Consider the following 24,385-nt stretch of genomic DNA (forward strand, 5'->3'; position numbering starts at 1 on the left):
GAAAAAAAAATTTACACTTAAGGCTTGTCACCCTATGGGGGGCGACCGCGGGGTATTTTTGAAATATTTCAAAACGGACATATATTTTTGAAATTTTTATTTTTAAAAAATATATAAAAAAAAACGGCCCCCACCCCCATCGCTCCCAACCCAGACCACACAACCACGCTGCCCAAACGCAATTCGAGGCCCGACTCAGCAGCGGCGACGGCGGAATCAATGTGTGCGATGGCGCCGGTGGCGAGATCCAGCGCGCCCCTTCCTCGATCCGCGCGCCCGAGTGCGGCTTGGATCCCGTGCGTCCTCCCGCGCACTCGAGCGGCAGCGGGATCCCAGTCGACTCGCCCTCCCACACCCTCGAGCAAGAACGGCGACGATGCCCTCGGCTTGCACCGGCCGCTGTTGTCCATTGAGTTCCCGTTCCTCGCCGCCGCCAGGTGGTAAGTGCACGCCCCCCTCCACCTGCTTCCCCCGTGTATTCCTGTAGATTTGGCTTGGATTGGGATCACGATCAATCGTGCGGGTTCCCGAGGATCCCTTGTTGTGATACGTGTGTTTACTTATTTGCAGGGGATGGAGACGCCGCTCACGGTGGTGACGGAGGCGTTCAAGGAGCTGGCGTGCGGGATGGACGCCGACGGCGGGGAACTCCGCCTCGCGCCCTTCGACGACACCTGCGCGCTCGTCTCCATGCTCTTCAGAAGCCTTGGCATGGCCTTCAGGTTCGCCAAGATCGAGTATGTCACCAAGTTTAGCGCCAGACGACGACCCCGTTCCGCGATCATCCCCTTCGCGGTTGTTCCCATGAGGTTTTTTTTTCCTGTTTTCTTTCTGGAACCATTTGCTTAGCTTCTCTCGCACCGTTGTTTCAATCTGTGGGGCAAAGATCCAAGATTTAGCACGGCGACGAGGTGAAATCGTGCGAGCGGTGCCTGGATTCGATTGCCACGTTGTTTCTGACATTTTTCAGATCTTGCTTCTTCCACCATCGTCCACCGATGTTGCTCCCAAATCTGATTGGATTATTCTATAGTTTTCTTCTTTTCACCCCAAAAAATTGAAACCTTTTCTCTTCCTTCAAGAAAGCACCTGAAAGGAGCGTTGCCACGTTGATTTAACTTACTGTCGATTGTGCAGCTGTGCAGCAGTCGTGCGCGGGCCGACGCGAGACGGCAACGCGCGCGCAGGAGGCGACGGCTCGCGGCGCAGCGGCCAAGCAAGATGCGGCGTGTGGCTGCTGCATAGATACGTTTGTGTTTGTGCATAGATACTATTAGTTGACTGTTTGCCCATGCTTGCAATAATATACATGCTAGTGTCTGACCATATATAGATACTATCCGTTTGCTGCTAGTCTCTTCTATGCATAGATTATAGTATCATACACATGCTACCCATGCTTTTATGATTGCCCTTACTGGTTTTTATGCCTTTTGGTACCAAGGGTGGGTTGCCGAGGAGAATCCAATTGATGACAGCTCCCGCAATGTGTCATATATTTGTCTAGTACTTTCCTCCCATGTTTATATGATTGTCTTACTGGTTTATATGTCTGCCAACACTGGTTTATATGTCTGCCAAAACTGTTTATATGTCTGGTGGTTTTTCCATCATATACAAGTAGCTGCATATATATGTATGATTGCAATCATATATTTGTTAAGTTGATTTTCATTTCTAATTATATTCATTCACTCATGAGATTTCTATGCTAACATAGCACCCTTTCTACACAGGTTGTAGGGAATGGGAATGTATTTCTAGGCCTAGCTCTGCTATTGTTGTATGGTTCTTTTGTCTGGTCGGTTGCAGTAGATTAGGATAGGTTTATCTAGGATCAGAAATAGGATGGTTCTTTATGATCTCAATCTATTTTTGGTACTCCATTGGAGCATCCATCTATTAGATGCATGCTTCTATGCTTGGCCTTACATGTTTCTTTTTATGCATAGATACTAAATATCTTAAACGTCTGAGCATAGATACTGACTTGTATCTTATATTTCTATGATTGCCCTCAATGGTTTTTGTACCTTTTGTTGCTACATGTAGTTGCTTAATTAGATATATGTGATTGCAGCCATATATTTGTTTTGTTATTTTTTCTCTCATGTTTCTATGACTGCACTAACTGATTTTTATGCTTTTTTTAATAGTGAGGTGTGTTGCTTATGAGGATTTGCCGGACGATAACTTCCACAACTGCAAGCTAGCATCATAGTCCTCACCAACGGAGTGCAAACATCATTGATTTTGTATTCTTAGTTTGTACATCTTTAAGAATTTTATAGTTCGCATAATTGTTTACAACATGGCTAGAGCATGATGGGCGAATTTTGTTCCTAGTTTGTACATCTCTTTAAGAATTTTTGTTCTTGATTTTGTATTCTTAGTTCTTGAGCATGATGGCTAGAACACAATTGTTCTTGATGCACAATTTTGTTCTTTAAGAATTTGATTCAAATTTTAGATAGATATTGGTTTCTATGCTTCCATGCAAGGTTTATATGCCATGTGAAAGTATAATTTGGAGATATATGCCATGTGAAAGTATATCTCTTTAAGAAATTCTAGATGAATATGTTTGCATGAATAGATTCGAAATTTATCATGTAAAAGATATTGATTTTTATGCTTACATGCATAGGTTTCTATACACGATGAAACTTTTGCCTACAAAGTTGAAAAGAAAACAATAGTGGCTCCACATAATTGGGGGCTGGGGGCGGGTTGGCATGCATGCATTTGTTAAGTGGCAGATGCATCACATGGTCGACAACACCACGTCGACAACACCTCAGGTCATAACATGTGCTCGACTGATCGAGCATAGAAACCCAGTAACATGATCATAGAAATGTTATTTTTTCATTGCATTTGAAATTTGTATCTTCTCATGGTCAAATATAGAAAACCTAATGTCATGATCATAGGATCAAACATTTTACTTTTTATTTAAAAATTAGGTATCAACTAATCGACAAACAAAAAGATGTTGCTCAAGTACAAAATCCATGAGTCGTGCTCAAGTGTAGAATACGACATGATCATAGAATCAAGTTTTTTTTTATCTTTTACTTGAAATTAGAAATTTGATTAAAAGAGGACGTTACTGAAGTACATGAATTACAGGTTTCTACGCTCACACCTTTTTCTTTCATCATGCCCTATGTTTCTATGCTCAGAACATTTCTATGCTAGGTAATACGGGCCGTTCAACATTTCTATGATTCTGTCATGTTTTTTGTATGGCGAGATAGTTTGGATCTACACTGCCTTCTATGATTGTCACTGTTGCATTCTATGATCGCCACCAATGAATTTAAAATTATGTTGTACGAGCTCTATGATTGATGTTGTTGTACATGATTTTTCGAATGTGTTGCATAGCGTCTATGCATTTGGGTTTGTATGACTTTGTTAATCTAAAATGTGGTGAAATATACACGACATGTATATAGTATAAACTGCCATCTATAACCTTCTACGACCTGTATAGATGCCTTCTATGATCCCACACGATAGTGTGATCTCTATGGGTCGATACGATTCAAAGTTCAAATTCTATGACATGCTACTGTGATTTCTATTAGCCAATTAGATTCAAAATTTAAATTTTTCCATACCCTAGCTGTTATATGCAGTTATATGCGTGTGCGTACAGATTTTTATGACATGCTAGATATTTGTTTCTATAGTTCAAATTTCAAATTCCAGAGAGAATGTTGTGCCTCTGCACACATATTTCTATGACTGCACACATATGTTTCTATGTCATGTTTTCAGGACATATGCATCTATGACTATAACTATGTGTTTCTATGATACCTAGATTCAAATTTCAAACTTTTCAAAAAAAAAATATTCAAAATGGATCTCATATGATGTAAAAAAACGCTAGAAATCTAGTGTTGAAAACTGTTTGCGAACTGAATATTTGAGTGAAAAGTTATCTCGAGAAAACACAATCAGTTTTGCTTGCAACCCAATCCCTCTCTCATCTGGTTGGCCACGTGGGGAGGGAAAACCAGTGCATGCAGTCTGTTGGGGGACCAGCGCGCAGACACAGGTTGGGTGCGCGTGAGGCTGGTTGGCGGGGGGCTTCCGTTTCTTATTTGAAGGGTTGAGCTCCCAATAGTCGGACCATATATGCCAGGGGAATTTCACTCTGGGTCTGAATAAGATTGAAAATGCTAGTCCAGCCGGCGCTTGAGGCGAGCAGCACAAGGGATGATGGTATGAAAGCCAGAAAGGAAGTATGTGTTGATTCAGGCATTGCTTGAGAGATGGTTAAACCGAGGGGGGAGTGGTTGATTCTTTCCTTTCTTCTTTCGATTTCCTCCGGTATTCAAAGATGATATCTGATTTCAAGGTGAAAAACCGGAGCCCTCCCTTAAAGAAAAAGTACCAACAAAGCACATAGCTAGTCAGGTCAGCAAAGCACTGTACCATGAATCAAAGTCCCCATATTCGGGAGGTCAGCCATAGACCATGAGCCTACCCTTGAAGACACTACCTGACCTTCTGACAAGAAGGAGCTTTCACGATTTGAGCAGAGGGGTTAAGCAATCGACCCGGATCATTCAATACGACAGTATGAACACGATACCAAGGCAAACCCATGGAAATACCCCTTTAGCAAAGAAAAATAGACACGATGTCGCTTTATTTTATCGTATTGGAAAAAAACTATTCATACATATCCTATGTACCTAACCCTTCCAGGGGATTCTATGACAAAAGGCATGAATATTTATTTCATTCCATTAAAAATAACAAGCCAATTCTATTTGTAAGAAGAAAGAGAAGCAGATCTATTCTATACTTGGTTCCTATTGAAAAGACGGCTTATGCATTATCCAGACATACATATAGATCTCATGCATGCTACAGAGCTTTTTGCGTCCAAATCTACAATTGGTACCTTGAACTTACTTTAATATATCTTTCAAAGTCAAAGATGTACCACCTGCATGTGTTCTATATGGCCCTAGATCTACAACTAGTCAATGTTGTTGCTACTTCCAGGTTATAGATTCCGTGGAACATTTTGTTTATTTTTTCCAGAAACTCCGAGAATAGCTCTTCACTCATCATAGCAGTAAACTAGATCGTGCTGGCTTGTACGAAAAAAGTTTGAGACTATCAGAGCTGACCCTCGCAGTTACACGGGCATGTGCATGCTAGGGACGTGGACATATGGCGCATGGCGCGTGTGGACCCGTGTGTGGTCACACGGCATGGCATGTGTGCCGGTGCTGTACGCATGGATGACAGTGCTAAGAGGGAAGTTCCTGGTCGATTGCTCTAGTGTGTGCGGATATGTTGCTGACGAGGACGTCGGGTCCTTTAGGAGGGGTATATGTGACATTCCGGCTCAACAAGGATGAATTTGAGCCTACTAGTGGCCCAAGTGTTAGTGGCATGGCAATATGGCATGTGCGGGGAGTTGTCCCACCATGCTAGTTGAGGGTCTCGCCAACCCATGTGTCAAGTGCATTTCAACTTGTGGGTTAACCTTTTTACGAGCGAGGATGAAAGTGTAAACAGGGCTAGTGCGAGTACGTATTTTACTCAACATGTGAGGAGGACTGAGCCATATTTAAGACTAGGGCATTATACCTAGCGAGACCCAGCCGGACCCGTTATGGAAACCCAGCTGCCTGCCAACCCTATAAAAGGGCAGCCACTCCGGCCCTATGCTCCCAACCTAAACAATCCATCCTACAAAGTGCAAACTCATCATATCCACGTGTATCTCCGATCCACAGGCCACAGCAGAGGTTGCATTGGCAGAGGAACTCGAGATCTAGAGAGAGTGTGTGTTCTAGGATTCGTGAAAGCTCACCACCGACATGGCGGACCGCGTGATGAAGCTAGCGTCGGAGCGGGCGGTGGTGGTGTTCACGCTGAGCTCCTGCTGCATGTGCCACACGGTGACGAAGCTGATGCAGGACCTAAGCGTGAACGCGCTGGTGCACGAGCTGGACAGCGACCCCAGGGGCAAGGAGATGGAGCGCGCCCTGCTCAAGATGCTCGGCGGCAGGGGCCTCGCCGTCCCCGCTGTCTTCATCGGCGGCAAGCTCGTTGGCGGCACCAACAGGGTCATATCCCTCCACCTCGGCGGCGAGCTCGTGCCCATGCTCATGAACGCCGGCGCGCTCTGGGTGTAGACGACACCAGGGCATGCACCATGCAGCAGGCGCTGCGCAGTGCATACGAGCGTGGAAAAGGTGGTCGGCAGGTTTTTTTCCCGTCCTGTTCTTCCGAGTTCCAAAAGGAATAAATAAGGCAAACTAGCTAGCTTGCAAGCTAGCAGCATGCCTTGATGTAGGAGCTAGTGAGCGAGAGAGATGGTCATGCTTCTAATTTCCGCCGCCTCCTCCTCCTTTTCCTGGTGTTTTTGTTCTAACTTACAATGGTGAGTGCATGTGCATGCATTGTCACCCTATTTTGATGATGGGTTTATATGAAAATATATGAGAGCTAAACAATAAGTAATCAATGCAGATATATCTCTGTTGTTGTTGCGATCGTAATTTTGTGTCCTATAACATTAGTTTAAAAAGTTGCAACTAATCTAATAGTGAACCTACTTCCATACAGATTGAAAAGAGCAATAAGGCAGACCTTAATAATTATTTTCCCGAATCTAAGAGAGATATGGTGTCGACTTTACATCATGAACAGAGTGACGAGTAATTTGATATGGTGTCATTTATGAGTTAATAGAGAAAACATCGATGTGTGCCTAGCCGGATTGGTTAGGTGACCTCAGTAGCACTCCTCAGGTCCTGGGTTCGACTCCCAGTGGGAGCGAATTTCAGGCTGAGGTTAAAAAAATCCCCTCGCCTGCCTACACGCCAAAGCACATGGAAATAGGTCCCGGCTCACCCCGGCCCGTTCTCACACGGGTTACGGTATGGGTTATGGCGCCTCTGTGTAAGGGTGAGGCAGGGGTTCATGGGTTTTCTCGGTCTGCGTGAGATGTCTTCTTCTTACATTAATGCCGGGGGCGGCTTGCCCCTCGTGGGTCGAGTTTTTTTTTTTCCATATCAAAGTCAACTAAAACAAATTAATAAAGCCTAGGACAAATAAATAAAAAATAATATACTATTATTTGGAAAATTAATATAATTTTTAATTATTTCTGTAGTATAAGCCATGAAAGTGTATAATCTTTATTATGTGGTTTTGGTTCCTGCAATCTCATAGGTTTAAATTACTTTCCTCAAATGGAACTAAAGTTCAATGGCAACATTGTTCTGTTATGTTTAGGCCAACGGTTATAAGAACAAGTATTATGGTGGGTTGTAAACAGGTTGAATGCTGAGGTGGAGGAAAGAGAATAGGAGAGAGAGGAGAAGTGGGCTGTTAGCTTACAGACAGTTTCGACACAAGAATCAAGAAATTTTGTGAGATAGACAAGTGAGCCATATATTAATGGTGGAGAGCTAAAAAAAACTATATAAGTGGGCTAAGAAATGAGCTGCAAAGATTCTTGCAGCCAGCAGCCGGCTAAATCATTAGTCTTGCTCTAAATACTTGCCCACTAGCTATGAATCATAGCTAGCATGATATGGTCAACTTATATACTTATTCACACAAGATATATACAATGTATGTCTAACAAAAAAATCATTTTCAGATCAAAGTGTGATTTTATGATATTTTAAGCAAAAAATATAAAAATAGCATCTTTAAAAAAAATACTTCAGTATCACTAAGAACAGATTTGAGCCGCTTGTTGATTAACTGGTGTTAAAAGCCGGCCAGAGAAAAAATATTTATAAACGTATGCTAAAATTAACCTCATGCGCTTGAGGACTTTAACATAAATTATTGATCTGCAAGTATATGTGCCCCTACAACTTAGATAGATCTACTACATATGGATACATAAAAGTGACGTGTCTGTGTCTATATATATATATATATACATGGGATAATTTATTTTTGAAAGGAATATGCATGGGATAAATAATAGATTGCAATCGCCCTCGGATCGCGGCATCACAAATGCACTGTAGACGCACTCAAACCTGGTGAGGTAATAGTGTGTGCGTGAGAGAGATGCCTCTGGCCTTGGTGACTATATATATCTTTTCATCTACATCAATAGCTTTAAATTTTTTAAGATTCCCAAACCACGATGGGATGCGAAGATCAGAGCAAGCCAGCCAAAGACGTGGCTTGTGGGGTGCCACATTGTGAGCTATGAGAGCTCAATTCCTCTATGGTAGGTAGGGCTCGATACCATGGAATCACTTTAGTTTTGACTTTTTTATCTTATATTTATTTTTAATGTGGAATCTAAATTGATTCTATTCTTGTACATGTAACGACCAGTTGATCAGTGGGGCGATTGCGAAGTGGTACATATACTAGATTGTTGTGTTGTGTTACGCGTGTGTGCATGTACAATCGAATCTATGCGTAAACTCCTTGGTGGATATCATTTTCAATGTTCATCGCTATTTGTTTTACTTTTGCTTTTTTATTATTTTGTTAAGATGTGAATAGATACTATATATGATAACATGGCATATATTTTGTACAAATTGAACGTAAGTAAAATTAGTAATGATTCTAACTACTATGAAAGGTAAAAGTTTCTGTTACCGAAGATAAAAAGAAGAATGTAACAGCCCTAGGTTAATTAAAAAGATAATCATGTCATCATATGCATCATCAAACATTAAGCATGATTAGCTTGCACTTAGGGGAGAGAAAACTATAAGGTTAAGCCCTCTAAAATTTATAGAGGCGGACTGTTCGCCCCTATATGGCGGACTGTCCGCAGTTCATCAGCACGGCTGACTTCGATCAACCACGACCAAGTCAACCTTCGCCACATCGACAACCGCGGACGGTCCGCAACCCACTCGCGGACGGTCCGCCAGTGCACTGCCGATGCGTGTCACGCGCACAGAGACTTGGCGCCACGTACCCCTCCTAAGCCCCACACATCAGCCTGACTCTCACAGTCACCTGAGCACCTCCTGCTCACTCTCTCTGCCTCCCATTCACCCAAACTCTCTCTCTCTCTCTCTCTCTACCAAAGCCATGGAGTAGCTCCCTCTCCTTCCCCACCATTGAAGCCCTACCTCGCCGGAGGGCGCCGGAGAACGACGCCAACGAGCTGCACCACTTCGACTTCATCCTCTTCCTTGGGGAGGAGCTTCCCCAACAAGCTTCTTCCTCATACTCATCCCCTTCCTCCAGCTTCAAGCAAGAAGAACGACCCCGAGCTTCACCAAGCCTCCCCCACCACCTTGGAACTCTTGCCGGTGTTCCACTCGTCGCCGGTGAGTTCACCCCCCCTCCCGATCCATCTCCATTGCCCTAGGATTGGAAGCCAGGAACCCACTTAGAGTACAAATCACCATTGTTGACCTAGAGCTTCGAGACCCTAATGCATACCAAAATGAACTCCCTACTCTCCCAGGAACCTCTAGGAACAAACCCCATCCCAAACTGCGGCCGGAATCGCCGACGACGAACTCGCCGGTGAGCCTCGGCCGTGTCGCGGACGGTCCGCTCGTCACGGCCGGACGGTCCGCCAACTCCCGACCCGACCAATAGAGCCTCTGGACGTTTTTTTGGCCTTTCAAAATTTGAGAGGTGGACGGTCCGCTTCACCCACGCGGATGGTTCATGGTTCATTTCCTAGTCTTGCACAAAAACACACAGAGACCATGTTTTCACCCAGCACAGTCCGCGGCTGACTGGCGGACGGTCCGCCACTCGGTCCGCCGTGGAGGACCAGACGGTCCACCTCACCCACGCGGACGGTCCGCTTTTACCTATTTAATACCCGGGCACTCACCTATGAATGACCACTTATGCACCTTATATCTAGCCTCATTTATCATAAATTTGTAATATTGAAGCATGCTTTCTCTTGTCAATTGCATATCATTGCACACATTCATGGCATACTTATTTATCGTGCATCATTGCATTCGTGTAGAGACCATGACACCGGAGCAAGAAGAGGGTGAACCGGAGACTGTGGGAGATGATCCTTCCATTGTGAACCAAGGCAGGCACCTATGCATCTTTTATCCCCTATTTTGGATCATTAAAGTATATGGGTCTTGTTTACACATGAGTTACCAAACAATATACATATATCAATGTTTGCTTAGAACCTATTTGATGCATTACCAACCTTGCTTAGAACACTGCTATCTAGTTGAGTATGCTTGTTTAGGAGTCACGAATTATATGCATAGCCATGCTTAGCTTCAGTAGAAGTCGAGAGATGGCAAGGGCACCACCGCTCGCGAGTTATAGGATATAATGTTTGATTCTACCTAGCTAGTCAATGATGAATAAAACAGAACAACTATGAATGATGATTCAAACTTGGGCAAGTATGGTAGAGCCATGATTGGGAGTGGAACTCAAATATAGACTTGCTTAAGTCGATTAAGGACCGATGCGTAAACACTTTGATACTTGAGCACTTTCCGTACAAGCCACATGCTTAATAATGGGATGGTAAGCCAATTAGCATGAGTCACACCTTGCCTTGATCGGATTCGGTGCGAGAAGTGATGGAGTGTGATCAGCGGTTCCGGTGAACTTGTCCTTCCCGACCGTTCGCTCATAGCCGGTTGTGTTTGTGTGAAAGGTTGAGGCATGAATCAACACTTATCCATGGCCGTGGGTATGGTCGTTGGTCTTGTCATCGTGTGGGTAAAGTTGTACACCCCTGCGGGGTTTTCAATCTATTGCAATAGCCACACTCTCGGACATTGAGCACGCTCTTGTACTTTGACTTTAACGTAGAGTTACCGATGAAGTTCATAGAAGATTGAGCTTATGATACATGATCACTTATGCAATTTCATGGATGTATGTTGTATAGATTATAGATGCAATGTCTTTTGCTTCTTACAACACTATCAAAGTAGACGCTTCTTATGCAAAAATTAAATTCCATGACCTATCCTTGCTACTAACCCAAATGCATCCTCCTTGTGGCCGGCCAAGTGTGTATACCCATATCGGATAAGTCCTACGAGTACCTTTGTACTCATGGTGTTCTCATTAAGTTGATGTAGGTGAAGTGCAGCCGGAGGCCGTCTTTGGGTACTTCTACCCCACGGATGGAGGTGCGGGTGAGGAGTAGATGGCCAGTGGCTATATGAAGGGCACTATCGGCATATAGTGTTAACCTTCTATTTTGTGATATGTATGGAGTGCACGTTTAGCGATTTTCCACTGTAAACTCTAAAGACTTGATATAATAAACTTTGAATCTCTTTGTAATATAAACTCGTGTGGGAACATGCCTATGTAATGGTATTACTGTTGTGTGAGCGGAGTGTGTTTAAATCCTGTGCGGTGCTCATGACACATTCCAAGGACTACCGGGGTTGGTCCTTTCTAATTGAGTTGATCAATGGATGATGTCTCGATTAGGTGGGATCAACTTGGGCCGGTTCCTCACAGCGTGGTACCAGAGCTAAGGTTGCATTCCATGCATGATTACCACTAAAATTTGGTGTGAGTCACGCGTAGGAATAAAATGGTGATCACTAATAATCAAATACTTGTAAAATTTTGCTTTTTCTAAGGTTATATTTCTTCTATGGCGTATATAACTCTTACCTCTCATAGAGATAATTTTCTTATCTTATGGGCTGCACATTAATGATTCTTAATATGTTCACTAACTCATCTTGTCTTGATCATGATAGATGAACGGAAACTTGGGCCAATTTGTCATGGTGACTCGTGCTGAGGAGGCGGAAGGCATTCCTCCCCTTCTTGCCGAGATGCTTTGGAGAGGCAACTTCTCGCGGAGGCCAGAGTACTCGGTCTTTGCGAGGGGGCTTGGGCCGGGCATGGTGGACTACGTTGCCACCGTGTTCATCCCGAGGCGCTTTGTTGAAGGAGTCACGGAAGTTCACAACATTTTGGCTCATGGAACTTCAATTGAGATGGCAATTCAAGAAGTGGCATACAAGGCCATGGCAATCCTTCGCCAAGAAGTGATCGAGTTGGAGCGTTACCCATTCACCCATTTTCCAATTCAAGGACCCTTGCAAGGTGTGAATGTGTTCGAGATGGGAATGGAAGATGCCACCATGTATGAAAGGCGTATGTCTGAGTTGGTGGCGGCACAAGACCGAAGCCTTCGTTGCATTCGAGCTGAGTTAAGGGAGACAAGACGCCGTTTCAACGGGCTACAACACGCCGTGGAGCTGTATGTGCGCATGGGTCAAGTGCCCCATGGTGTGTTGTATGAACCCAATGACTACACTCCTCATGAGGCGGCACCTTTGGAGCTTCGCTTTCCACAAGTTCAAGGCATATACATTCCTCAACATGTTCTGGGGCAAGCACGCATGTCTAACAGGCTGTGTGTGTGTGTGTGCCATTTTGCCTCCACAACCTTGACAAGAGAGATCATTTTTGGTGATGAACATGCAGCTCTTACCCACCCGGAGAACTCCGAAGACACTGGATCCCCTCAATATCACCTCCTTGATGACTTCCCACCATACTTTGTGTTGACACATAATCGCGCCAACACACTCGAATGCGCTAGAACGCGCAGGAGATCGTCAAAACGATCTGAACCAGCGATGTCCTAGGACCGGTGTGGAGCAGAGAACCGCGAAGACCTAGAAACGCGAGCTCGGGAGGGACCCCGTCGGAGCTTGCACGGCTAGGGTTGCTCTGAGGTCGGCAGGCCACTCAGAACGTCTTCAAACGTCATCGAGACGAAAGAAGAAAGCAATCTAGGGTTGGAAAAGACTAGGGTTTGAGAGATTAAAAATAATGCGATATTTTGATTGATTCGATTGGGAATACCTCAATCGGCCTTAGCCTTTATATTTATATGCCGGGGAAGTCGTACCCCTCTCCAAGTCGGTTTATACAAGAATTTCCAAAATAAAACGAAGCATACTCAGATTACAACTGGACAGACCGGTCTGACCGGTTGGGCCGACCGGTCAGACCGGTCGGCCTCTGAACTGCCAGAATTGGCTGTCAACATATGCCCCCTGCTTTTTGGTGAGTTTCACAAGCCAAAAAGCAAGAACTATCCTGATGTACATGTTTTACACAAAGCATACAAGTCTAAAAAATAAAACTAAGGGTGATATCCAATACCGGCCATCTTCGTCCTCATTCACTTTGCCATACGCTAGGATAGAACTTCTTCAAGTACCTCCCATTGATATCCCTTGGTAGACGCTCACCTTGCACCGTCTCCACCATATGCGAATTACCGGAGATAACTTTGATAATCTTGTATGGACCCTCCCAACTTGGCGACCATTTGCCAAACTTGTTGTTTTTCATCCCAAGAGGCAAAATTGTCTTCCAAACCAGATCCCCAACCTGAAAAGATTTAAGTTTTACCTTTTTGTTGTAAGCTCTGGCCACCCGAAGCTTGTCTTTTCAATCTCCTTCAAAGCCTTCAAATGCTTGTTGGTCACCTCATCAATATTATCCATCATCAAATCATGGTAATCAATAGCGGAGAGGTCATTTTGCTTTGCCAATCTATATGCGTCCAGATTTACGTCAACGTGTAAAACGGCCTCTTGACCATACACAAGCTCAAAAGAGTAACCTTAGTAGAACCATGTCTAGATATACGATGAGCCCACAATACTTCGGATAACACTTCATGCCACCTCTTAGGATTTTCTTCTATCTTCTTCTTGACAAGTTTGATCAAAATCTTATTACTAGACTCGGCCTGCCCATTGGCCTGAGCATAGTATGGAGATGAATTGAGCAACTTAATCTTATAAGATTCGGCAAAAGAACGCACCTCTTTTGATATAAATGAAGAACCTTGATCCGTTGTCAAAGTTTGTGGAATGCCGAATCTATGAATAATATGCTCAGTAATAAACTCAATTACCTCCTTATGTGTCATATTTTTCAAAGGAACCGCTTCGGTCCATTTAGTGAAATAATCAACCAACACGAAGCGATGCCCCTTTGAAGATGGAGGATTAATTTGTCCAATGACATCCAACCCCCAACCTCGGAACGGCCATGGTTTAATAATAGGATGCATTAACGCAGCAGGCGCCAATTGCAAATCACCAAACCGCTGACATTCTTCACACCCTTTATAGTATTTGAAACAATCGGATAGCATGGTGGGCCAATAGAAACCGGCCCTTCTAAGTAACCACTTCATTTTGGGATCCGATTGATGAGTACCACAAATGCCTTCATGAACCTCACCCATAGCAACCCGGGCATGATCCGAGTCTAAACACTTGAGAAGCAAATCTTTGGCAGTTCGACGATAAAGCTCATCGTCAATTAAAACATACTTAAAAGCCAAACACCGAATATTTCTCTTCGCTCCACGACCAGGATCTCTCAAATATGATATAAGAGGGACCCTCCAATCCTGAGCTTCGGCCGAGACAATTGAATCGTCTTTCTTGGCCGAATCAGAACCAACAGCTGCATTACCGGTCAGACCGGTCTCTGGACCGGTCAGACCGGTCTGGGCGGTCAGACCGGTTTCGCTGACCGATCGGACCGGTGCATCCAGAACTAGACACTCGGCTTTCGTTTGCATCGGCTTTCGAATGTTGAAATATTTTTTCGTAACATTATAGCCAGATGCTTGCTGAGCCAGAGTATTTGCCTTTCCATTCTCTTCCCTCGGAATATGTTTGATAATAAATTCATCGAAAGAAGAAATAATATCGAGGCATTTATCAAGATATGCATTTAGAGAACCATTATAGCACTGGCATACTTTAGATACTTGCTGCACCACTAGAAGAGAATCTCCAAAGGCTTCAACATGCTTCACGCCCATGGATTGCAAGAATTCCAAGCCAAATAGAAGAGCCTCATATTCAACTTGATTATTTGTGCACTCTTCTTCCAATCGGTTTGAAAATTCAAAAAACAGCACCGTTCGGAGAAATAAGAACAGCACCAATCCCTTGACCATCATCACAAACCGATCCATCAAAGTACAACTTCCATGGTGTGCAAGTAATATAGCCGACTTCTAGATCATGCTTGTCATTAATTCAATGCTCAACAATAAAATCCGCTACAATTTGGCCTCTCATAGATTTTAAAGGTTCACAAGCCAAATCATATTCAACCAAAGCATAAACCCACTTGCCGATTCTACCACTCAAAATTGGTTTTTGTAACATATGTTTGATCGCATCAGTTTGATATACTACTATGCAAGTACTAGATAGTAGATAATGCCTTAATTTGGTACAAGCATAATAAAGAGACAAACAAAACTTCTCAATAAATGTATACCTCGTCTCCGCACCAATAAGTCGTTGGCTTAAATATGTAATGATATACTCCTTCCCTTCGGTTTCTTGAGTCAAAACAGCCCCAATAACCTTGTCTTCAGCAACCACATAAAGTCTGAAAGGTACTCCTCTCCTAGGTGCTTTGAGTACGGGTGGCGAAGACAAATAAATCTTGATCTTCTCAAACGCTTCTTGCTGTTTTGCCCCCCAAGTAAATTCGGTTTCATCTTTTAACCGAAGAATAGGAGTAAAAGCATCGATCTTCCCGGACAAGTTAGATATAAACCTTCTCAAGAAATTTACCTTGCCCAAGAACTTCTGTAAATCCTTCTTGCATGTAGGGGCTTCAACCTTCCTCATGGCTTCAATTCTTTTAGGATCAACCTCTATTCCCTTCTCATGAATAATGAAGCCAAGAAACTTTCCAGCCGATACACCAAAAGCATATTTGAGTGGATTCATCTTCAAACCATACCGGCGCATCCTCTCAAGAGCAAGTCTCAAATCGGCTAAATTCATAGCTCTTTGATAAGTAGCACCCGCATTTTTCAAACCAAAAGTCATAACAACCAACTCAAACAAGCCGACAAATCCTGGACATCTAAAGGCCGTTTTAGATATATCTTCTTCGGCCATGAATATTTGATTGTAACCGGCGTTACCATCAAGAAAACTAATGACACGATGTCCAGAAGTCTCATTGATCAACATATCGGCTATAGGCATAGGATATTCATCCTTGGGAGTAGCTTTATTAAGATCTCTAAAATCAATGCACACACTAATTTTCCCCGAATCCTTTTTCTCAACGGGCACAATATTAGAGATCCAATCAGCATAATGACAAGACCGAATAAATCCAGCATCAAGTAAACAATTAATTTCAGTTTTAATTCGGTCATAAATAATGGGATTGAAATGCCTAACCGGTTGTTTATAAGATATAAAACCGACTTTAATCGGTAAACGATGCTCAACAAGTTCACGACTTAAACCGGGCATTTCATGATACTCTCAAGCAAAGCAATCAACATATTCCTTCAATAAATTAACCAAATCGGCTTTATATTCAGCCGATAAATTTTTGTTTACAAAGGTCGGCCTAGGGATAGTTCCATCACCAATGTCTACCTTTTATAAAGGATCGGCCGATGCAAACCCTTGGCCCAGCTTGTCTAGATTATCAGAATCTTCAATGGCTTCACACATATTGTTTCTACGCGCCCGATACTGATCTAGCCTCTGCTGTAACCACTCTGTGTTGGACCAGTCTGACCGGTCGGGGTGTCCGGTCTGACCGGTCGGCTCTGTGCACCGAACGGGACTGGACCGGTCTGACCGGTCGGCACAAGCGGTCTGATCGGTCGCTTCTGGAGCTTCTGTTGTACTCATCTTATTTACATTAAATGATTTAGCCGATTATCCATCGGCTTTATTACAGCAGAAACAAAACCATCCTTAGTGCAACTAATCAAATCATAATCGCACAGATCCACGCCCGATAAACACTTGACGTTGTCGTGTGCACTAATAGAATCCGAATCGGCTAAAGCAACAAAGGATGAAGTGTCCCCATGGACAATCTCAACCTCATCGCCGATCCACTGAATAAGAAACTGATGCAAGGTAGAAGGAACGCACTGATTTGCATGAATCCAATCCCTCCCAAGAATCAAATTGTAATTACCTTGCACCTCCGAGACGAAGAAAGCCGTAGCAAGCGTCTTGCTCCCAATGGTGTGCTCCATGGAAGCAACTCCCTTGGCGCTAAGGGACTCGCTCCCTCCAACACCACTAACCGTCATGTTTGTCTTGATCAAGTCCTCATCTTGGCCACCGAGCTTCTTGTACAGCGAGTAGGGCATAAGATTTACAATGGCCCCACCATCCACTAGCATGCGAGTCACCGGCTTCCCGTTGATGTGTCCCCTCAGGTAAAGAGCCTTCAGATGGTTGTCCTTCTCGCTTGGCTTCTGGAACACAGCTTCACGGGGCCCAAACTGAAGATGAGCCAAATCCTCTTCCGGAACCACGAAGTAATCCGAAGACAAGTGCACCACATTAATCTCCAAGTTGGTGCGCTCCGGAGACGCTTCATAATCCACCAATTCCTCGTCTTCTGCTGTCAGAGGAACTGCTGGAGCTTCGTCTACAGAAGGAACCGAAACGGGCGGTGCCGATTCGGCTGTTGGCTCTGCAGTAGGCTCTACTAGTCCGACCGGTCTGGCTGGCTGATCAGCTATCTTGACCTTCCAAACCTTGCTCTGAGGGAACATGGGCCTGTATCTATTGAAGTCCTCATCCCTCATCTTCTCTTTCTCCTGCTCCTTCTTTTCTTTGTTGCGAAGGCGCTGCAATTTCCTCTTCTGTGTATGAGTTAAACCTGAAGGGCACCACCTAGGCTGATGGTACTTGTCCGCTGCCCTCTTGCTACTACTGGCCTCATGATCATTAGCTATGACCGGCTTTTGTGAAGGAACATCAGCCGATTCTTCAATATCCATCGGCTTTTTGCCCGTGTCTTTTATGGGTACTTTGATTTCACCGATTTGAGTAACATCGGCTTTAGGCTTCTGCCCCTTGACGTGATACACAAACCTTGGAACAGGAGCCTGGCCCGGCCTCTGGTGAGACCAGTTTGACAGGTCCATGGCGACCGGTCTGGCTGGTGCATCCTGCAGCACTGGACCAGATTGGCATGGCCCCAATTGGTCATGCACGAGTACTCTGGAGCTTTTTCCTTGTAATGTGGAGGATAAGGCATCGGAAAGCACTGCATCCATATCCCCTCATGCTCCCATGCCGAATTTGTCGCATTTGAAGCCGGAGGCACCCATGGCATGGTAGCACACATCTGGGGAGGATACAATGTGACAACATCACCCCTGCGCCTGCTGGATTCCCTCCTTGGGGACACTGGATGGTCCTGACGCGGTGGTGATCGCGGTCTCTTTTTTAGAGGCCGATCGTTTTGAACGGCCTTTGTGTACTTGTTCAACAACTGGTTGAAGGTGGGCTTCTGATTAGCAGTTCTTCCTTGCACCTTCACCTCGTTGGTCTTCCAAGTACCCACTTCTGGACGCTTTGGCTTGAAAGTCTGGGGACGGTCACCAGAGTGGTCTGACTGGCTAGAGGAACCATTCTGACTGGTCGGACCAGTCAGAGACACCGGTCTGACCGGTCGTGCTTGATCAGTAGACCAATTTTCTGGTGGAGAGCTTCCTTGCCCCCCCCCCCCCCGAGTATGGGATTTCTGACTATGATCTTCAGAGTATCCTTGTCATCATCAGTCTTCTCCTTGATGACTTCCCGGGCAAGGATTTTGTCCCTTGTATCCATCGGTCTTGGATCACCGATGACAACATTCTTCCCCTTAGCTCTTTCGGCTTGTTCCGGCCGAATGAGCACCTTTGGATTGTTCAATTCTAGCATATGAACAGGGAAAGGAGCTTTGTCAATTTGTATCTCAGAAAGTACCAATCGTCCTTCATTAATGGCCGATTGTACCTGTCAATGGAAAACATTACAATCATTAGTAGCATGAGATGTAGAATTATGCCACTTACAATATGCATGTCGTTTGAGCTCATCGGGAGATGGAATAGCATGTGACAATCGGATGTACCGTTTTTAAGTAATTCATCAAAAATCCGATCACATTTAGAAACATCAAAAGTAAATTTCAGCTCCTCTTGCCGATTCTTTTGAATCGGCTGGAGAGACAGAACTGAACCGGGTTAGGCCTTTGATGGCCAAACAAATTCAGCAGCGTATACCTCCTTGCTATCATCATCCGAACTATCTGAATCATGATCAAGAATATGCGTGTTGGACCGATGAGGCTTGAAGGTATCTTTGGCATTTTTAAGTTTAAACTCTAAACCCATGACTTTGACTTGCAAGAAATTCACGGTATGATATTCAAAGCCCTCGTGTTTCTCTTTCAAATAAGAACGTAAATCATTAAATGCCAAATCCGTCAAATCTTTTTTAGAAATCGTCAAACTAAAACACCAATTTTTAATTTCTATAAATCTTTTGAAATAATCTGAAGAAGATTCATCACGTCCTTACTTAATCGATGTTAACTCCAACAATTTCGCTTCTGTCTCCCCGCTAAATAAGTGATCATGAAACTTATGCTCCAACTGAGCCCAATTACGAATAGAATTAGGAGCAAGCGAGGAAAACCAAGAGAAAGCCGTTCCAGTCAAAGATAAAGAAAATAAACGCACACCCAAAGCATCATTGAAACCAGCTTCTCCCAACTGCAAGACATATTGACTAACGTGTTCCTCAGTCGTACAAGAATCATCACCATTAAATTTAGTAAACTCAGGAATACGCCAACCAGCAGGAAAAGGGGTAAAATCAAACTCGGTGGGATAAGGTTTTTGATACAAACGCGTAGTACCCATATCCACCCCAAGCTTACTTTTAATCGCATTTGCCAGATCTTCTTTGAACTTAAGGAGATTGGCCTGATAGTGCTGGCTGGTATAAAACTCAGAAAAACAGTGTGCATTAGAATTTCCATGCGCCATCGTCTGTGAAGAAGTCGGGATCGGTCCTTGGTTAGGTCCAGATCCCCGGGGCCCTCCCGCTACAGTAGTAGTGCGAGATGGTGTATACAGTGACAACTCATTAGTTCGGCTAGGGGCAGCTGAACCTGGAATTGTCTCAAGAGGCATTGGCGACGGTACGGAGTAACCGGTCTGACCGGTCTGATAACCGGTTTGACCGGTCATACCGGTCTGTGGGACCGGTCCGGCAGGTGCAGTGTGCCCGGTCGACGGTGGTGGGGTTTGCCCTGGGAACGAGTTCGGCGGCATACCATAGAGTGGTTCAGGTGTGAACTCAAGGGTAGCCGAACTCGGATCTGATGAGTTAGGATCTAACATGGGTTGTTTACCTTTAAGCGTGTCAACATCACTACTCAATTTAATTAAAATGTCACCCGCAGCAGCTTGTGCAGCAATAATCTTTTGATCCATCATGGATGACATTCTATCAAACATATTAGAGGGAGAGAGGCTTACATTAGGGATCTCCTCAATCTTATCCTTGCTAAGCTTGAGAGATGGCAGTACGAACTCCTCCACCCTCTTGACGAGGCCACCACGATCCTTCTTGAAGCCCTTCAAGAATTGTGCCTTGATGTGCTCTTCCACAAGAAGGTAGGCCTTGCGCTCCTCTTCGGTGAGCTCCTCCATTGCAGCCGTGATGATGTTTTCCTTGTTGATCTTTGAAGAGCCCATCTTCTTCAAGGAGTAGATTAGATCGGTTTTAAAACCAGATTAATCTTTCCCCAATGGAGTCGCCAAAAAGTGTGTTGACACAGAATCACGCCAACACACTCGAATGCGCTAGAACGCGCAGGAGATCGTCAAAACAATCTGAACCAGCGATGCCCTGGTGGACCGGTCTGACCGGTTCCACAGACCGGTCTTACCGGTGTGGAGCAGAGAACCGCGAAGACCTAGAAACGCGAGCTCGGGAGGGACCCCATCGGAGCTTGCGCAGCTAGGGTTGCTCTGAGGTCGGCAGGCCACTCAGAACGTCCTCAAACATCATCGAGACGAAAGAAGAAAGCAATCTAGGGTTGGAAAAGACTAGGGTTTGAGAGATAAAAAGTAATGTGATATTTTGATTGATTCGATTGGGAATACCTCAATCGGCCTTAGCCTTTATATTTATAGGCCGGGGAAGTCATACCCCTCTCCAAGTCAGTTTATACAAGAATTTCCAAAATAAAACGAAGCCTACTCGGATTACAACTGGACAAACCGGTCTGACCGGTCGGCCCGACCGGTCAGACCGGTCGGCATCTGAACTGCCAGAATTGGCTGTCAACACTTTGCGAGAGCTCTCTATGGTCCCTTTTAAATATTTATGTAATCCTATGGTGGTGAGAAGACTCCTTGAGTTATGTACTCGTTGTAATGTGCCGCCTATTTTCATGTAATCGAATAGTTAATTGGTGAGCCCATGTGAGGCACTAATTTGCTATAATGCCTATGTAATGTACTAATGTTATCTACATGGACCTCTGTTATTTTAGTTGTGCACCGTGTATTTATGCGTATGGCTGCGACATGTCATCATTTATCATAATTCATGAATGCATTTTATGGCACTATATGGCTTGCTAAATATTTAGCCAAGGGTATTCCTTACAAATGGCTTCCTAGTTGCTATCCGAAATTAATTGATTCCATCATTCTTTGATCCATCATATCTATGATGTCAAGTTGTATTCTTACACATTTGTAGTTGATATATTATATGGTTGTGCAATTTTCTTTGTGCAATTGTACTATATCAATTTTCTTTTCTCCCGATCACTAACCTCATTTGTGGTTGGCGGCAGGATGGCTCAAAATAACGGTGCCGGTGGTGATGACAACTTGCCCCCTCCTCCCGCGGTGCACCCGACACTCTTGGAGATTCTTAGGCGGTCGGAGGAGAGCCGACAAGCACAAAATCAGATTATGCAAGCTCTTGTGCAGAATTTGGGTGGACAAGGACATGGTGGACAACGCCACGGTTACTCCGCTTTCATGGCCATCGACCCTCCTATCTTCCATGGGTCCAAGGAACCGTTAGATGCTGATTTTTGGCTGCGTACTATAGAGCAAAAATTTTGTCTTATTCAATGCAATGATCAGGAGAAGGTGAACTTTGTGGCTCACCAACTTCGTGATGCCGCTGGTGCTTGGTGGCATGGGTTCATGGCACAAATTGGAGAAGACCGCCAAGTGATTTGGGCTGAATTCCGTGAGGCTTTTCGGGCATATCAAATCCCCAAGAGCCTTCTCAACATCAAGAGGGACGAATTCTGTGGGTTGCGTCAAGAAAACAAGTTCGTAATGGAGTATGTGAATGCTTTCAATTATCTTGCCCAATATGCTCTTGATGATATCAATTCGGATGAGAAGAAGTAAGATCGATTTATGGAGGGGTTATCTTTGAGGCTACAATCCCATCTCTCTACCGCGGACTTTCAGAATTTCAATGATATGGTTAGCAAGGCAATCAAGGCTGAGTATAAAATAAATGCATTGGACAATGAGAATCAAAGGATTGATGTGGAGAACCACAAGCGGGCTGCCTCTTCTTCAACAGGTGGTATCTCACAACGCCCGCTAATTGTAACACCCTAGTTTAAATTTCCGTATTTAATAATAATTTAATTGGCTTTATTTAATTTCCTAGGATTTTATATGCTTAGCCTTGCATTTAATTTAATTTTCTTTCACAAGTGATTAAAATTTTTCTAGGTTTAAACTTGTTTGTGCATTCATGCTGGTGCATAAGTTTTATGTGGTTGAGTGCTTAGGGTTTGAATTCAAATTTCTTTTGAATTCAAAATAGATTCGAGTGGTGTTTGAAATAGAAAAAAGGAAAGAAGAAAACCAGAAAAGAACCCAGCCCAACAGAAAACCCAAATCAGCCCAAACCCAGAAGCAATCCAGCCTAGCAACCCAAAGCGGCCCGGCCCTTCCCCTCCTTTTCCTCCTCACCGCACGGCCCAGCGTGGCCCAGGTCACCCCTCCCCGCTCAGCCCGCAAGCGCGCCCCCACCCCCTTGCTGACAAGGATGGCCCGCACATTAGTGTCTCCCCGCGTCCCCGCGTCCGCGCCCGCCGTTCGCCACTAGCTCGCTGACAGCCCGGCCCCCGTGCCAGGTCCGTCTTCCAAGCCATCCCCGCGCTCGCGCAACAGCCCGAGATCCCCGGCCGTGATTCCGTCGCAACCTTACCGAGCGTGCACGCCGAGATCTTTGGCCAGCTCCTTTAAACACCCCCGCAGCCCTCCCTGCACATCAGCTCGCCTCCGCAGCCGCCGCAAACCCAAGCTCCGCCTGCCTCGCCTAGCTCCGCCGCGCAGAGCTCTCTGCGCCGTCGTGCACTCGTCGCACCGCTGTGTCCCAACCTTTGCAAACCACCGCCACAATTCCGCCTTGACGCTAGGAAGCATCTCGCTGCTCGCTGCCTCGACCCCCAGCCCCTGTGTTGACGCTCCTTAGCGCCCCCGATTTATATACCGCAAGCGCACGGTTTCGTGTAGCTTTTCCCTTAGAGTATTCCCCCAAGGTTTATCAATCCACGGAACCAAAGAAACAAGAAACAATCTACTAGCATAGAAATTCCTTTGTGTGAGATGGTGAAAACGAATCTAATCTACTAAAAACACGACAAACACCGAAGGTAGCAAGAGAAAGTTAGAGATAACCAATCTAGATCACCTAGATCATGCATATGTTGTAATTCCAGCTAGATAAAGTGAAGTAAGATAGATGTGAATCTCAATGAAAAGCCTCTTTAAACCCAAAATCTCCAATCCGATCCCTCGATACTCCGCCTACTCTGTGGAGACGGCCTGTCATGACGCCCCCCTTTTGAACGAAATACCCTGAAGCAAGTCGAACCCCCTTTGGTAGTTCCGTCATGAACCTCTAGCCACCATGACTACAAGATCATGCTAAGCGATCTATCTCGAAAATAGATCTAGGATGAAGCAAACCCATAGAAAAGAACGAAATCGAAAGAGAGAACATGGTCACTAAACATTCAGAATCACAAATAACTTCACCATGAATGATAGTACATCACAAGATCACAACCGGGGCCCTACCTTGATCTTGATGATCCTAGCTCCAGAACTCCGACGTGGTCTTCCTTGCAAGGTTCCCACATCGGCTAGGGCGAACCCTAGACAACTAGCACGACCCTCGGCTCTCCGAGAGGTGTCCCTCTATCTTCTCTGCTCCTTGGCGTCGTCTCCCGAATTGATCTCTCTGTGAACCTTGGGGAGGGGTCTTTAAATAGCCTCAGGGAACCCTCGGTCAAAGGGGAGGTCGAACCGACCTAGAAAAGGGCTGGGCCGGCCGGCCCAATGAGCCTAGGCCGGCCGGCCTGGGTCTTTCCTTCGCCGGCTCGTGTTCATCTTTCTCCCCAAGTCTCCTGGAATCTTCTAGAGTTTATGTCTTTCACGATTGCACCCCTTTTGACGTCGTTATCTTCGAGATTTCTTCGAGGAGAAGGATAGGATGAAAAATCCTTCCTTAAATATCTCTTTTCTTTGCTTAGCCCCGAA

General features: G+C 44.8%; 1 protein-coding gene and 1 long non-coding RNA gene across 2 annotated transcripts; both read left to right on the plus strand.

The window, feature by feature from the left end:
* Positions 1–141: 141 nt before the first annotated feature.
* On the plus strand, positions 142–2,493 carry LOC120666386. The gene is made up of 2 exons (XR_005671690.1): positions 142–440; positions 571–2,493. It is a non-coding gene; the product is annotated as an uncharacterized LOC120666386 (long non-coding RNA).
* A 3,362-nt stretch (positions 2,494–5,855) lies between these two features.
* On the plus strand, positions 5,856–6,173 carry LOC120663554 (putative glutaredoxin-C14). Its single transcript, XM_039942413.1, has one exon. The coding sequence runs from the start codon at positions 5,856–5,858 to the stop codon at positions 6,171–6,173; it is 318 nt and encodes a 105-aa protein (XP_039798347.1).
* Positions 6,174–24,385: the final 18,212 nt, after the last annotated feature.

This window comes from Panicum virgatum, chromosome 3N (genome assembly GCF_016808335.1).
Source record: "Panicum virgatum strain AP13 chromosome 3N, P.virgatum_v5, whole genome shotgun sequence".
NCBI lineage: Eukaryota > Viridiplantae > Streptophyta > Magnoliopsida > Poales > Poaceae > Panicum > Panicum virgatum.

Excerpts from the sequence above, each read along its gene's own strand:
- LOC120663554 (XM_039942413.1), top strand. The coding sequence starts at position 5,856 with ATGGCGGACCGCGTGATGAAGCTAGCGTCGGAGCGGGCGGTGGTGGTG.